Here is a 16,974-nt window from a genome sequence, read left to right as displayed (position 1 = left end):
TTTTAAAAATTATTGCTTTACTATTCATGTATGAATATATAATTCCATTTTTATTTGTTTCTATGTCTCTAAAAATGATTTTTACAGAAAATAGAACCATACAACATGGTGTTTGCAAAAGGGGTGCCTTTACCCATTGCTCATGCTCAGGGTTTCTTGGGCAGATTCAGTTCAACTCCTTCCTACCACCACCTCAGATTTTAAATTCTGAGGATGGGGTTCCCATCACTATAGATACCAGTAGGTATCTATGACCACATTAGGTGGAGGTAGAGGGTTTATCCAAGCAGAAAATGTCAAGCAAAGGTGTCCTGTGATCCAGATGGCATTATGCCCTTGAATGGCCAATGGCCGGGAGGTAAGGACTGAAAGCTGACAAAATTACATCCTTTGCAGATATTGAAGGGAGGGGATGGGGGGGGAGCTCTGCCCACAGGCCCCCTCCCCCCCATACACACACACACACCGGCCACCACGGATGAGAATATGTCTACCAGGACATGGTCTGCTTGGGGAGGAAAGATGACCAATCTCTCAAAGGAGAAGGGCCAAGAGCCTTTTCTTCAATGGGCTTTTATTGGGTTTGTTTTACACAGGAATATAGGCAAAGCTCATTAATCATTGTCAGGCAGTAAGAATCAAACAATAGATAACAAAGAACTCTGAGCACCTATTCTGAGTCAGGGTCAGATAGCTAAAGAGCTATAAAACTTTGAGGGACAAACTCACTTTTTGCTTGGACCCTTATCATTTAATTGAGAGCATTCTAAACAAAGCAGGTTTCACGGGATTTCATGTATTCTTTCTTGGGCCTGATCGCCCCAGGGAACCCTCCCTTTCCTGCATAGGGCTGCGCTTCCCTCTGTCATTGTTTCAGGCTAAAGTCAGGTAGGGGAAGTAAGGCAGCCAAGAGCTTAGGAGACTTCTTGCAAACACTCATGAGGACTCAGGCTTTGTCAAAGCCAAAAAGTGAGGGTCCATTACCCCCTTTTGCTTTAGCCCCCCCAGTCCTTCCCTAGAGCCTCCCCATGATTGTGCTTGTCTTAGGTCATTTCCCCCTTGGGGAATCTTACCCCTTATTGGCTAACCGACCAAGCATTGGGGCCAGTCAGGGTGAAGTAAAGAGGTCAGAGGCAGTGCCCCTGCCAGGGAGATAAGCTTTGTCTCCTTAGTGGCTTGTGGTCTGAAGGTCACTCACTCAGCCTTAGCCATGGGGGTGTTATAGCTCTTGAACCCAGGCGGGGTGGTTCCCAACAGGGAATAGTAGTGGTAAAATACATCTCATCTGAATTGACTCTTAATAAAAAGACATTAATGCTGAAAGTGATAAATCATGAGCATTAAGTGATGATGTAATGATAAAGGGATGTTGATTCTGATAGTAATGGCCAGTATGTAGCTATTTCTGTTTTTCCATAAGGAATAAATATTGTGTTGCTAGCATTAGACTACCTTAGTGGTTAAATATTTCTTTAATTTCCAGAATAAAACATTCCATTTCATTAAACCTTAATGTTGATTTGTCAAAATTCTTTCTTTATTATTCTCGAAAATGACTTCATCTTCCCTAGAAAGGAAATAACACTACCAATGCTTTTTTCCTTTCAGTTCTTGAATCACAATTATAATTAAGCCTTTAAGTCTAGTCATGGCATTGTTTTATAAATATTGTGAATTACATTTTGTTTTTTATTTATTGATTAACTGAACAACTTTTGGTATATATATTTATATTATTTCTTTTTAAATAATGGCATTCTATTTCCAGGTGATTTTAAATTAACCCAACTTATTTTAATCAATCAAAAAAAAATGTCATCAAGTGAGCTTTTGGGTAGTAAGGTGGAATTCGTGTTTCAAAAATTCCAGCAATATTTAAAGCTGCACTAACTTGGTATTTGGCTAATGATTATGATTGTCTGGGAAATGTTGGTGTACTGATTTATTTCACAATTTAACATGGGACAGCTATACATTTATGGCTTTTCTCCTGCTTTTTGTATCATAAGTAAATCATCACTGAATTAATCATGAATGCCATCTCCTTATTTATTAAAACTGAAGGGTATACTCTTTAGTCTCCTTATTAATGCTTCAAACACTACATTTCCTTTTGAACCGAACAATGCAAACCCATAGTGAAAAGAACATCCCAGCTTTGGTTTTACAGCTTAGCTATCTCTTCATTTTTAATCAAAGGAGAAAAGGGTCTGATCTCACAACCTATTTATATAGTTTTAAAACTTTCTAAGAAAAATAAAGCTTGCTATAATTAATGCCTAATGGTATAAACACCTCTGCATTAGTGGTTGCCTAGTAACTACATACTGCAGGCTGGTGGGGTTGCTAAAGAGGCTGAATACATGGAAATATTCAGATTTATTTCCAATTCAGGTGGATGAGGGACAGCAGTGGGCCAGACTCCTTTATTAAAATTGGTTTCCCATAACATTTTTTCACTAAAACATCCTTCTGCATTAGAACTTACTCTTGTAAATGATTTCTGCAGATAAGAATCCAACTAAAAAGTGATGTTTTTTTAAAAAAACATTTAATAGAGCAAAACCAGCACTGCTTTATTGTTCTGTATCAGTTCCAGTTTCTGTTCTTAGAGTGACCAGACTGGAGAATAGTGTTATTAGTGTATTTTAATTCTTCAGTAAAACCTTATATTTGGATATCACTTTAGCATTGAAGGACCAAATTAAGTTCCCAGCTAGAGGTAGTGTTAAAAGGGGCTGGAAGTGATTATAAATATGTATGTATGTTAAGCTTTGGCTTGCTTCCTATCTAGCAGATTTAATTTCCTAATTACGTTTTGCTTTAACTTGGTAAAATTAGCTTGCATTCCCTTGGCACAAACCAACTACAGTTGGTGGAGGAGGCCTTCCAAACCGTAGGTTGTTGACAGGAGTGGCTAACTACATTAGGGCTAAATTTACTGAATAAAATCCACAAAGAGCCTAAGCACATGCAGATAATGACAAGTTAACTATGAGGGAATGTAGTTAGGTCATATGAAAACTCGTTTCTGGCAATGTGTTGGTTTCAAAACATGTCATAGATACAGGGCACTCAAGCTCCTGTGTGCTTTTTGTTAGAGTTCCCTGTGTCAAGATTTGGGGCTTAAATTGTTTGCAGTGGTGTGGACAAGGATAAGTGTGCTCTGGAATTGTATAACTACAGCCTTGTGGATACAGTCAGAAGCGATTTGCTACTCCATAATTTTGTCATTTGGCAATACTAAGACATGATAACATATGGTTTGCTCTCTGGAGTTAATATAAATGTTGTTATTTGACTGAAATAGAGTTCTCTTATTCCACAAGGAAACTGTTTTAAGATATGTGTATGTTCCTTTATCTTTTCACATGGGAGGAAGCATCCTATTGCATCATTGTGTATAGCTCTGGGTTTTGGGTTTAGGGGATTGGAGAATGCGGCTGATGCGGCCAAGGCCTTGGTTTAATCAGAAAACCACTTACCCACCACTGCCCACCCCCCACTGGCCTCCCCACAGTCTGCATTCCTAGCTGCAGCAACCCATTTCTTAGGTCCAAGAATCCATTTCGGGGGTCAGAAAATAATTTGTTTAAATTCATTTGTCAGGTCATCTACTTTACTAGTTTAAGGAGAAAACTAGTTTTTTCTGCTTGCAATGTATTCAAGTATCTCTCCTTCCATTTTAAAGGCTGCAAGTAATTTACTGATTAAAAAATCACTTTCAAATTTGTTATAGGGATTTCTTTTCTTCCTATTAATACTTTCAACTTTCCCCAACCTTCAGAAATATTCACTTTAGCTCTGGGATGTCCATTTTTTTAAACCTGTTTAACAAAGCTTCAAAAGATTTAATTCCTAAAACCATCAAGTCACTACCTTTTCAGATATATTTGATTTGACTCTAATACATCCTGCCTTTGTGCAAAAAAAGCCTTTCAGAAAGAGTTAATTTGCAATCTCAATCTCAACAAGACCAATTCTCAGAAGAGAATTTAAGCCAGCAAGTGTCCTCTGTTTAGAATTAACTCCTAGTGTGCTATTTCTGTGCAGTAGGGTGGGACATTTCTTCAGCCCTGGTCAGTGGGCAATGTCAGCTTTAAGGTAGAGATAAAACTGTGTATTTTACTTCCAAGGTCCTGGCTTTTAGCACTTAAAAAATGTGCTTTCCTATGACTTTTTCTCTCCTGTTTATATTTCATTTTGCTAAACAATAAAATCATAAATTACAACAAAAGAGGTAAGAGGGGAGAAATCACTCAGGGATTCCTTTGTGTTGTTATTCTTCTTTAATTGTGTTTAGACTAACAAAAGCTATTTCATCCCAATAATGATTTTTTTAATTGAGCTGCTTGTGTAAAATAATTGGGATTTGCTTCCCAGAAATATTGTCATGTCTTATTCTTAGTTCTTTTTTTTTTTAAGATTTTATTTATTTATTTTCAGCGTGGAAAGAGAGGGAGATCGAGAGAGAGAAACATCAATGTGCGGTTGCTGGGGGTTATAGCCTGCAACCCAGGCATGTACCCTCGCTGGGAATCGAACCTGCGAAACTTTGGTTCGCAGCCCGCACTCAATCCACTGAGCTACGCCAGCCAGGGGGGTTATTCTTAGTTCTTAACCCCAAGTGAAGTTTATTATTTTGTTTCTCCCCTGAAAAGTGAGTCAGTTAATTTCTTGAATAGCAATTCAAGATTAGTGTCAAGTATCAGTATGAGAAAATTATTTCCTTGTAAATGTGTGAATATGCATTTTGAAAAGAACAAGGAATGCTTTCGGTTCCAACTTTAATTTTTTAGTGTCAGTTCAGCATGTAACTGCAACTATCAAATACTTTTCTTTCATCTTATAAAATCTCTATTTACTGCACTATTGAGCATTTTCAGAGAAAGCATTTGATAAAAGAAAGCGGTATAATGAACAGGGATAAAAACTATAGGGCTAATAGCGGGAGTAGCTGTAAAGTCAAAGAAAATAAATCATTGAGCACCTCTGCTTACAGGATAAACTTGAGGTGATTGCTAAACATGTGGACCCTTAGCCCCAAGGTTCCAGGTGAAAGTTCTTTCTTAATGCAGACCTCTTCTGGGAGGACACTTCATACAATTATTGATCAATGCTTTCAGAGCCTTTGAAGAAAGGATTTTGTCTGATCTGATTTGTGTCATATTTAGACCCAATTTGGGAAGGGAAGCAATTAAAATGCCAAAACCTTTTGATGGGAGTCTGCTATTCAAAAAAAATAAAATAAATAAGGTTTGATCTGTAACCCTTGGACTCAACATTCCAGACATTCATCTTCCAGTATTTCAAGTCCATAATTTGGTTGTAGTTTGATTTTACTTCTTTGAGACACAGCTTGAATGCCTCCATTTGATTTTATGCTTTCAACACATTTTTTGCATTCTGGTGATTTGAGAAGGCCTGTACCATACGGTCTTGATAAGGTGATAGATTTTCTGGGAATTGGCAGAAAGGGGTACAAATTGAACCAGACGTGAGAAGGGACAATTGAGAATTTGAGCCTAACTCAATCTCATGAAATGTCTTTTAAGACCTGTAATTCTCGTTAAATCAATTTTTAGTTTTTTGGGATGTATCCACTGTATAGAGGCAATTAAATTCTCTTAAAAGTAGACACCCTCCTTTTATAAGCAATGGCACTTAATATTTCTTGGTTAGCCCTTCATAAAATATTTCAGACTTGGGGTCAAAGGGGGTCCTGCTTCAGCTTTTTTTTTGAAAAAGAGGTTGTGTAGAAAGGTATGGGCTGAGTAGCCAGGTGCAACGAAATAAAGGGTAGCGGGAAGAATTTTGACTTGGGAGTTGATGGTTTTTTGAAGGACACGAAGCAACAACAGAGTAAAACAGAGCCAGGTAGATACACCAAGAAGATGAAAACGCCCTGGTGCCAGTCTTGCAAAAACAATCAAAAACTTAAAAAATAAACGGGCGCTTATGTGATTCCTAGCGGTGGGGCAGAGGGGCTGGAGTGAAGGATTTTCCTTATGTTACAGAGAATTGAGATCAGGAGGCCCCACATTTCATCAGGTCAGTCTTTGCCTCGCTGCCTTGGTGGGGACAGTGCTGGGCGAATCACCTTTGGGCTGTTTCTTTCCTTCACCGCAACCGGGGGCTGTGATTCCCCTTGGGCGCGTGGGGCCAGAGCGGGGCCTGGGCGTGTGCCCCTTTCTGGTACCTCCAAGGACCCGCCCGCTGATCGCAGACTGCAGGGCGCTGGGCGCCTGCCCCAACCCCGCGGCGCGGGCGGCGCTCTGGCGCTCCGCGGGTTAAGGCGGCGGGGGCGGGGGCGGCAGCGAGGGGCGGAGGGAACGCGGCGGCTGCCGGGCTGCGAGAGCCCGCGCCCCGGGACCGCAGCGGGTTAAGCACCACCCGCGCCGAGACGGCTGAACCTGAAGCCGCCGCTCGGAGCTCGCGTTTGGACCGGCTTGAGCAGGAAGATGGCGACGGACGGCGCGAGCTGCGAGCCCGACTTCTCCCGCGCTCCGGAGGACGCGGCGGGGGCCGCGGAGGAGACGGCGGTAACCGAGGTCCCCGGGTGGGCGCGGGGAGTGTACAGACTGGGGCCACTGTCCCGGCTGGACCCGGCTTGCGACCCGGGCTGTCCCTTAAGTCTGGGCTCCCCGGTGTGCCCCTTTCCCGTGGTGCCTTTCCACGGGGTGTCCTCATGGCCTGAGGCCAGAGCCTTGGGGGTGAGGCTGCTGCCTGGGATGGGTTTCCCCCTCGTCCTTTCCGAGCCCAGCAGGAAACAGCCTCGACCGCCCGAATGTCGGGGCTTTCCGCGTGCGTCCAGTGCGACCCCTACGCTCATTCCCTTCGCTGTGGTCGCTTTTAGCCAGGGGTGAGGGTTGGGGTGTGTTTTCCGGGGAACTTAGCACCCCCTTCCCATTGTTCACCTCTCGCTGCTCTCGCGTGGCTGTGGGCGCGTGCCTTACTTAGGGGTGCCTGGCACCTCTTAGCGGACCCAGGAAAGCAGCGAGGGGGACGCGGATCATCACCATGCAGGTGTGGGGATGCCTATTGTGTGTGTTCGTGTGCCGACTCCCCTTGGGAGAGGCCCGGTGCCCAGATGTGGGCACTGCCGCCGCCGAATGCCGGCGCTTTGGGTCGTAGCTGCCTGCCTGCCCCATCACTTGGTGGTGGTGGTTGCGGGGAGGCGGGGTGCGGGGAGTGGGGGAAAGGTCCTCATTCTTCCGGAGAGGGTACTCGGCAGAGGTGGAAGTTCAGCACCTGGTATCAACAGTGTTCTTCTCTGGGGTCTGTAAACCGAATGAGCTTCTACTCCTCGCTGGTCTCCACTTTCACCCTCAATATCCGCGGACACACTGTCTGTGGTGGTTTCCAGCCCTACCTTGAGGGAGAGCTGGACCCACATTTCCTGGGAAAACGACGTTCTCGGGGTTTGGGAAGGAGCCTCACGAAAGCTGCAAGGATCTGCAAAGAAAGGCAACAGGGGGAGCCCCTCCCACCCATGGCGCTATCCCACTCGTCAGATTCCGGGTGGGATGGAGTGAGAGGAGCGTGCACGTCTTTCAGTTCTTCCTGTGACCTGAGCGTAAGCTGTGCAGAAGCAGCAGAGCGCAGGGCCAGGTGTAAATAGTCAGGGCTGCTTTAACTCCCTCTCTCTCTCAGCTTGGAGGTAAGGCTTTCCGGAGCGGCAGAGGAGGGATGTGGAGGAAGCTATTGGGGCGTGAGAGCAGCCAAGCCTGGGAAGAAAAAAAAAAACAGGGAGAGCAGGAAAACCAGAGGAGGAGGAGGGCTGCTGATTTCTGTTTGTGAAACTGGCAAGTTGAGATTAGAAACTTTAAGGAAAATTGATTTTTCTTTTGCCTAGAAAATGCGAACTTTCTTAAGATTTCAAATCAACCCTGCCAACCCGTCATACAGTGAATCAGTTCCCCTCTGGGAAGCACAATAAGGAAGCTTGCTATTAAGACAAGCGTCTCTGGGAAGTTGAAATGGTTTGATACTTTCATCCCCAAGAGATGGTAAGGAGAGGGAGTGAGAGGAAAAGGAGCTGTTAGTGTTTTTCTTGTTTCCCAGAAGGTTGAATTTGTTTGTTTAATCTTTCTGCTTGCCTCAGTATTTTAATCACTTGACAATTAAACCAAACAAAAGCATCTGACTTCTGGTCTGTAGCTGATATGTAGTTTTGTTTGGTTAGATTGTAAACAGAACCTTGGATGCAGATTTTTGTGTTAACCAGGTCAGTTCCCTTTCTAATGTTGAAAATTTCCAGGAGTCTACTTTGAATTCAATGTAGAGGTGGGGATTTGATCATTTCACCCTGGTAACCAGATAGGCACCATAAATCTCTGGAAGTCCAAGTCCTTTGTTATTTCCATAGAATTCTTTAGCATTGTGAGGAGATGCAGTAAGGATTCTTAATCTAACAGTTTTTTAAATGTTTAAATACCTTTGAGTTTATAGTAAAATTTTGATGTCTATGCGGTAAACTGAGCATTTTATTTTTCACTTAAAAAGCATGGTCCTCTCATATCAGCACTTATCATGTAGACTGATTTTTAAATTAAAGAAAATCTAGGTTGAGGAATGATATTTGTGATTATAACTGTTCCTTAACTAATGATTAAAAAATCAAAGACATTTTTATGCATTTTGGGTTTGTGAAAACTGCAGGCTTACTTTTTTTGTCTTTTTTTGTGAGTTTTTTTCCACTTTATTTCAGTTTGCATGCAATGGATTTTTATACGTATATTTGACAGTAATAGGGCAGTGGAGACTCTAAAGCACTAGGCTATTTTTGAAAGTAAGTGTTTTCACTAAGTTTTGACTATTTAGATTGTTGCTTAGAGACAAGTTTAATTTATAGTTTTCAGCTTAATATGATTTTCAGTGGAGTGTTTTAAATTTAGTTTGCAACCCTTGTTCTTAGCTGTCTGAATCCTGAAAGCATCCCAAGTGTAAAGGTGTGTAATAGCTACATTATTCAATAGGATCATAATAATAATTTTGTTTTGTTTTGCTGTGAACCATGCCAAGAGACCTCGGTTATTTTCAGCACCTTAGCCAAATGTGATGACTTTTATAGCCTATATTGCTATTTCTACTGTGAAAATATCCCCTAATGGATAAGGCAGTATGGAAAACAGAACTCTTTCTGTTTTTTACTGTCACCAAAGAATGTAAGAGTTAAAGGAAAAGGGAGATCTTTTTAAACCTATGTTTAGAAAGCTTACCAACATTCTTTTTTAAAAAAAGGTTTTATTTATTTTTTAGAGGGGAAGGGAGGGAGAGAGCAAGAGAAACTTGAAAGTGTGAAAGAAACACCTATCAGTTGCCTCTCCCATCTCCCCAGCCAGGGACCTGTCCCAGGACCCAGGTTTGTGCCCTGACCAGAAATCAAATCTGCAATCTTTTGGTTTGCGGTATAAGGCCCAACCCACTAAGCCACAACAGTCAGGGCTACACCAACATTGTTGTCATTCTGGGCTTTTCTGGAGCAGCTACGCGCAGAAAGTAGATATAAATTTTGTTGTCATGGTGATGATGACAAGAAAAAACTTCAACACTGATTTTGTTAAAAATGTACAACAGTGATGTTAACCAAATAAACAGCCAGCACTTTGAAGTTTTCATTTCCAGACACAGTATTGAACATAAATGCAATGAAAAGAATCTTCTTAGCAATTTTGCTAAGCTTTCTCTAAAAGAAACTCTATTATAGTTATATGGCAACTATAGAATATTGAAAATTTCACAGCATAATTTTTAAGTAGAAAATAATCTAGATTGGACATACATTACTGAGCACTTCGTGAGATGGAGGAATCATGAGTAATATGTTTGCTGTCCTAAAGGAACACATTTCAGTGATAGAAACCGACATAGACCAGGAATCAAATCAGAGATGATAGTGTCATGAGAGCACAAACAATTTGCATTAGGAGTTTAGGGAGGAAGAATCATGGAGAGGATTACTAGTGGAAGGATCTGGAAACATTCCACCGAAAGATGGCATTTGAACAGCTTGAGAAGTAAGAAGGTCTGGACAGGGGGACCACAGGAGGCTGTGTCCAAGTGTGGCTGGGAGTTTTCTAGGATTCCTTGAGAGGTAACCCAGACCACATGTGAGGGGCTTTCAGAGGTGATCATGTAAGTTTCAATTTCAATATCAATTATGTGTTTTAGAAAAATAGCCTAGAGGTTGTGGAAATAGACTAAAATATTCCCTCAAGATTAGAATATAACTACTTTCGATGTGATGCTTTTCACTCTGTTATCTTTTCCTTCTTACATAATAGGTTGTATATTTTTCTTTGTTCCTGTTGTTTAGACTTCATTATTGTTGGGATCATTATTATTATTATATTTCTCACAGGAGCAATTTTGTTTAGAGAAAAGCATTTATCCTCTCTGTACTTGAATCCAGTTGGTTCTGTTCTCTTCTGTTTCAGGTAATTCTGTGAGGTGAGAAAACATTTCGCAGACTTAGTACTTAGCCATTTATAAATATCTGCTGTATATCATATGGAGAACAGGTCTGTGGCTGGGAGGGAACAGCTTTCTCCTTCGGAAGAGCTTTGTTGGTTCTGTTTATAAAAGAAAGCAAAGGTTGCTTAGCACAGTGTCAGGAACATGGTAGTTGTTTCACCAATATTTACTGAATGAAGAAAATGAACATTCATCCACAGGCTGTGTCATAATATGTTATATTGATTGGCTAATTAGAAAACTTACTTTGTGTGTTACCAGATTGTAATGAAATTCTTGACCTGTGATTTGTAATAATTAACATTATAGATATCACAGATGTTTTCTTGTTTCAAAGGATGACCCTTATTCTTCTTTGATTTTCATTTGTATGTGGTCCCTTTCCAAGCTTCTTTTCTCAATAACATTTCAGATACTTTACAGATTTTTTAAAAAAATTAATTTAGTATCCAACACTATTAGTTTTTCATTTAGATTTTTTTCCCCTTCAAAATACTGACTGAGGCTGGGAATGTGGTGGTGAGATGGTAACTGTACCCTTCTCCCTCCTGAATTCTTCTTGTAATAGAATCAAGGCCCAATCACTCAGAGTGTGTCAAGACAAAAACAGGGAAATTTGAAAACAGGAAAAGGGAAGAAAAGAAAAGACTGCGTGGAAAGAAGGAGGTTAAGCAAGGCTTTGGAATCACCTGCGAATGCCCAGAATTATGGGACTAGAATTCCACTTTGAGGGTGCCTAGGAAGGTTGGAGCACTGTCTCCCTTCCACGCTCACAGGCTATGCCATCGAAGCACTAAGCACATCTGAATATTGCTTTAGAAGAGTTTATTTAAATGTACTTAATTGTATTCTCTGTTGGAGCGCCTTCGCAAGGCTTACATAACATGGAAAAGGAACCTTGTCCTTTGTCTTTGACAATTATGTAATGAAATGGAGACCAGTTACAAGAGAGATGGTGATGACATTGATAGCAAGGGGTTTTTAAATTTGTAGTTTAATTAGTTATAAATAACTTACACAAAAATGAGATCATGGTATTAATGCCATGTGCAGTATGATGTCATCTATGTGGAAATCCTGATTTTAAGGGAGAAAAGTGCTGTCTTGGAATAAATTGTTAGTAAATAACCAAATAGTTTGAGGCTGCATCTAAAAAGTCATTTTTTAATGTTTCTGTGTCATTTTATTATTATATATCCTCAAGTGACAGTTTCTAGAGATATTAGCATTTAATCACTTCCTACTTGTAAAATGTGAATTTCAATACCTTATACCACATTCTGTCACAATTGTTTGTTGATGACTTTTTAAAATTATTTGTACTTATAAATCTCACTAGGCAGTGAGCTATTTCAGAATAGAATGTAGGGTTTGTTTTTTTTTTTTTGTAAGTGCGTGTGTTAACTTTGCTCTATGGAGTAGGTAACTTTTTTCAAACGATTTGGTTTTGACCTGTTTATATTTCATTGAAAAGGCAATAACATGATTCTGAAGGCCTGAGCTCTTCCACAGAAGGGCTTTGTAATTGTAAGAATATCCTTTAGCCATCTACTTTTCAGCCTCTTCACTGGAAAATCAGCATGCTGACATTTGCCACCTGCAGATAACCCAAATGATCTTCTTCAGTTCATTACATGCTTCTTAATGGACAATTGTTAGATCTGCCAGCTCACATGTTGAGTTGATCCATGTCTCACATAGGACTGATGTAGCATTGGAAAGCTGAGTTGGGATGGAAATAGACATTTGTTTGATCTGAGCTCTGGCCCTTTTATTCCAAAGAGAAAATAGGGATTGATGGGAGGAAAGGGTGATAGCTGTCCTTAATAATCAGAGCCTGCCATCCCTGACTGAGCCACGTTTCTGCTTTTCAGTCCAGTTTTCTTGTACTTAAAATTAATTTCATCCATTACCAGGATTCATTTCTGACAACCTATTTACTTGTCAGTTTTACCTCCTTCTAATATGCTGAATTGCTTCTCTTGTATGAAAGACCCCAAGCAGTTTGGTTGATTTGAGGTCTATGACCATAGAGAGCTGACCCTAAGTTTTTAGTATGCTGCTTTAAAGGCACACACAAAGTTGCCCTGTTTATATTATTTTGAATGGTTTTTGAAACAATGAATCAAAATGGTGGAACTATTAGTTATTTAGTTGCCTCTAGTATTTACACATCACTTACTTGCTGACTCCATTAATTCTTAAAGAATATGGGTCTTCTGGCCCTGTTTGGCTGTGACTGTTGAATTGCATATATAAACCCAGCACTTTTAAATTTGTGGGCAGGCAGGGTGGGGGGAGTGGTTTTGAGGAAACTTGGTATTGGTTTCTGTTCAATTGTGACCATTTAAGATGACAATTCAGCCAGGTTCCCTTCCCTTCCCTCTCCCTCCTCCTCCCTCCCTCTCCCCTGCCCTTTCTCTCTCACCCTGTGTGAGAAACTAGAAAAGAATGCCCTCCCCATGCCCACTTGAAGTGATTCAGAGCTGTTGAAAACAACTGTGTTGAACACTTGAGTCTGAGATTGTGTCTCCTCTTTATATATAATTATGTCCCAAAGAAGGCTCTCTGTATGATGACTAGACTTTGGATTAGTTTAAGCTTCCTATGCCAGATTTGTAGAATTTGGTGTTAAGCCCTTTTCCTGGAGTACTTTTTCTGGCAGTCGGAAAACATGAAGGGCAGAGGAGAGAGAGGCCTGCAGAGTTGAAATCTAGCAGGTTTGTGTGTGTGTGTGTTTTTGAGTGCTTTGCCATCATTAAAAGATGAGATCTGGGTCATCTTTTGTTAGTTAGGACAAGCAAGTGCAGTAATAATAAAGCTTAGTCTGTAAACATGTCTGCTGTGACTTTTTTGGAGGGGTGTCATATTTTCATGGGTGACCCGGTGCATGTCCCTCATTTTTTATGTGAGCATGGCATTTGGATCTTGTCTTCTTGTGTTTTACTTTTGCAAATTAGGTTATCAAGTTAGTTTTTTTTTTAATATAACATTTATCTAAAAAGAGGATGGGCCCTGACTGGGTGTTTCAGTTGGTTAGAGCATCGTCCCGTACACCGAAAGGTTGTGGATTCAATTCCAGTCAGGGCACATACTAGGTTGCGGGTTCGATCACTGGTCATGGAGCAAAAGGGAAGCATGACGCTGATGTTTCTCTCTTACATTGCTGTTTCTTCTTCCCCCTCTCCCTCCTCTCCCCCTCTCCCCTTCTCCCTCCCTTCCCTTTCCCCCCTCCCTCTCTTCTCTCTGCTTTTCCCTCTCTCCCTTAAATCAATAAATATATTCTTGGGTGAGGATTTTTAAAAAAGCATGGAGGAAACTTCTGGAGGTGACACATTTGTTTATGGCATAGATTATGATGATGGTTTCATGGCTATATACTTATCTCCAAACTGATCAAGTTGTATACATTAAATATGTAAACATTTTATATGTCATTCATACCTCAACAAAGTGATTTAAAAATATTATAAGATTTAGAATAATTTTTTTGTTCATAAACAAAGAAAATTTCATTACTTTTTCTATATCTAAGTACTTTTGTGCCATATGTATGTCAGATTAGATAAACGTCAGTTTTTATGAAACAATAACATTTTTTATTTGGATTTTTGTTTTTGAGCATCTTTATTTTTCTAAAAATACCAAAATGCTTTGAATTTTTTTGTAAAATAACCAAAGTCTTATGTCCTGTGATGTTTTCATGTGCTTTCTTTCACTCTGTTTTGACAGAATAGGGGATAGAAACTTCAAGCATTGGAGTTTGAAACTTTTGAAATTTTAAATTTGAAAATTAAATTTGACAATTTGAAATTTTATAATATTTTTATTATTGTAGGCCAGGAAGTAGTATACTTTTTGTAAAAATAACACGTCACTTAACATTGGGTTAGCCAAAAAGTCTGTATGGATTTTTTCTTCTTATTATTTTATAATAGGAGGCACATTTTTCATTTTCACCAATAATTGTTGATTTGGATATTTTGAGTTATGTCCACTATATCCCATGTGATATAATGTTGCTAGTTCTCAATTAATGTCTCGATTTGATCTCTATCAACTGCAACCGATCTACCTGACCATGGAGAATCATTCAGGGAGAAATCTCCAGCACAAAACTTTACTAACCACTTTTGACACATTCAATCAATCACAGCACCTTCTTCATATACTGCACAAATCTGATTTGTGTTTTAATTGTGTTTTTACCCTTCTTGAAATAATAAAGTATAACATGCCAAAAATGTTGCTTATTTTCTTCCATCTTCAGTGTTAAAATGGCTACACAAATATTCACCAATTTTGGTAAGGTTTTTTTTTAAATGCATGCTGATGTTACAGCTGTCACAATACAGTATAACAAAATTGTTTTGAATGAAGTTATAAGACAACTAAGTGCTACTAGAGACATCTTATGGAAAAAAAACCAAACGCTTTGGTCACCCCTATATATTGTGATGAGAGAGAGATTTTTTTTAACACTCTGTAACAACCTATGGTTTAGCCAGAACCCTTGAAACTATGTTTTTTATTTTAATGAACTTCCCTTTTTACTGTTATATTGAAAAACAAGTGTTGGTTGTAGATCACATGCTGTGATGTTCATGATGATGGAATCAGGGCAAGCTCTCCTTACTGTTAAATGTGAATAAGAATCTTGGCAATGTCTTTCATAATGTATTAGTTTTTAAAATGGAGTGCTTTACTTATGAAGCTTTGGAGAAACAAAGACAATAAAATATACAATTAATAAAAACCTTTCGAACAAGCAGCAGCAGCATTTAAAAAACACTGCCCTCTAAAGTGGTGATTTTCAACATTTTTCATCTCACTGCACACATAAACTACTAAAATTCTGCGGCACACCAAAAAAATAAACGTTTTGCTGACCTGACAAAACCAAATAGGTATAATTTTGACTCATTTGCATTGGACAACTGTTGTCATTTTGGCTGTTGTCATTTTTTAAATGTGACAGTGTATGGGAAAAGAGGTCAGTGTCCCTGACTAAATAGGTATTGCATGTTCTAAAAATTGTGGCACACTGGCTGAAAATCACTGCTCTAAAGCACATAAGAATTACAACCTACTCTCTCATCTTAGTGGGAAAAATGAGGATAAAAGAGTTTGTCTTTTGTCGTAGTCAATAAACTGAGTTTATTGGACTTAGTAGATTTTTCAAAGAATTAGGCTTGTAGCCAATATCTCACCTACGTAAAATACCTGGGTGCTCAGGTTAAATAACAATCACCTGCCTTTATTAATAACAATCACATCTTTATTTAGCACTTAATGTTTTTGTTTAATCCTCATAAGGATAGATGTTAAGTTTTGTATTATATACCTGAGAAAATGGAGACCAGGGTAAGTTGCAGAAATGGTTCTTCAAGTGCAGTCCTTGGACCAGCAGCAGCAGGAGCCTATTAGAAATACAGTTTCAGGGCCCCACCTCACACATAACTCAATCAGAAACTCCAGCTGTAGACCCTAAGCAGTCTGTGTTAACAAGGTCACCAGGTGATTGTTCTCTGTGTCTGAATTGGAGAACATTTGTGTTATAAGACCTATGTGACACCACTGTATAGCAGATTTGAGCTCTACTATATTGGATTTTACTAGTCACAAGGAATGTCTTCAAGTTAAACTTTTAAGCCTCCTGCAGCCACCCAAGGTTTGGTTTGCTACAGCTTTTTCATTTCTTTCTCTTTTTCAGCCCCTGCTTTTCCAAACAACTGCTCTAATGTATGTGCAAAAAGAAACAATTTTAAGAGGAAGATCTTTTTAAAATCTTTCAAGAACCACTACCTCTGGTCTCTTTTCCCTTTATACTATTTTTATAACCTTTTAGAAGTTTCCTTTGAAACAGACGGTGACCAGTTTCTGGTCACCGTCTGTTTGAAAGCTCCTGTAATCATTTATGAGCTTGCCATGTTTATTTCTCTTGTCAAAGAGGTAGTGTAGGGTGAGTTACATAGGTACTAACCTACTTCCCATTAGCTGATTGATAGAATGGCACTATTTTTTTTGTCTGTGTAATTTTTTTATTGTTCAATTATAGCTCTCCCCATTTTCCCCCCATTACTGTCCCCTGCCCTACCCATCCCCCACTTCCCACATTCAGTCCTCCCCATTGTTGTCTTTGTCCATGGGTTCTTTATACAGGTTCCTTGATTTGACTCTTCCCCTTCTTTCCCCATTATCTCTCTCCGCCCTCCCCTCTTGTCACTGTTAGTTTGTTTCTTTATTTCAATGTCTCTGGTTATATTTTGCTTGCTTTGTTTTGTTGATTAGGTTCCACTTACAGGTAAAATCGTGTGGTATTTGTCTTTTACTGCCTGGCTTGTTTCACTTAGCATAATGTTCTCCAGTTCCATCCATGCTGTTGTGAAGGGTAGGAGTTCCTGCTTTCTTTCTGCCGCATAGTATTCCATTGTGTAAATGTGCCCACAGTTTTTGATCCACTCATTTACTGATGGGTACTTAAGCTGTTTCCAGCAC

General features: G+C 39.7%; 1 protein-coding gene across 4 annotated transcripts in view; it reads left to right on the top strand.

The window, feature by feature from the left end:
- Positions 1–6,324: 6,324 nt before the first annotated feature.
- Positions 6,325–16,974, top strand: part of CTTNBP2 (cortactin binding protein 2) — a 182,894-nt gene continuing 172,244 nt past the window's right edge. For 2 of the 4 annotated variants that reach the window (XM_036010846.1, XM_036010844.1), the window contains exon 1: positions 6,325–6,551. In XM_036010846.1, coding sequence (XP_035866739.1) covers positions 6,462–6,551 — 90 coding nt within the window. In that variant the 5' untranslated portion in view covers positions 6,325–6,461. The remainder of the gene's footprint in view (positions 6,552–16,974) is intronic. The other 2 variants (XM_036010845.1, XM_036010848.1) reach the window with 2 other exon arrangements.

This window comes from Phyllostomus discolor, chromosome 10 (genome assembly GCF_004126475.2).
Source record: "Phyllostomus discolor isolate MPI-MPIP mPhyDis1 chromosome 10, mPhyDis1.pri.v3, whole genome shotgun sequence".
In the NCBI taxonomy this organism is placed as follows: Eukaryota; Metazoa; Chordata; class Mammalia; order Chiroptera; family Phyllostomidae; genus Phyllostomus; species Phyllostomus discolor.
The sequence above is the reverse complement of the archived record's forward strand: the minus strand, read 5'-3'. Positions and strand labels throughout refer to the sequence as shown.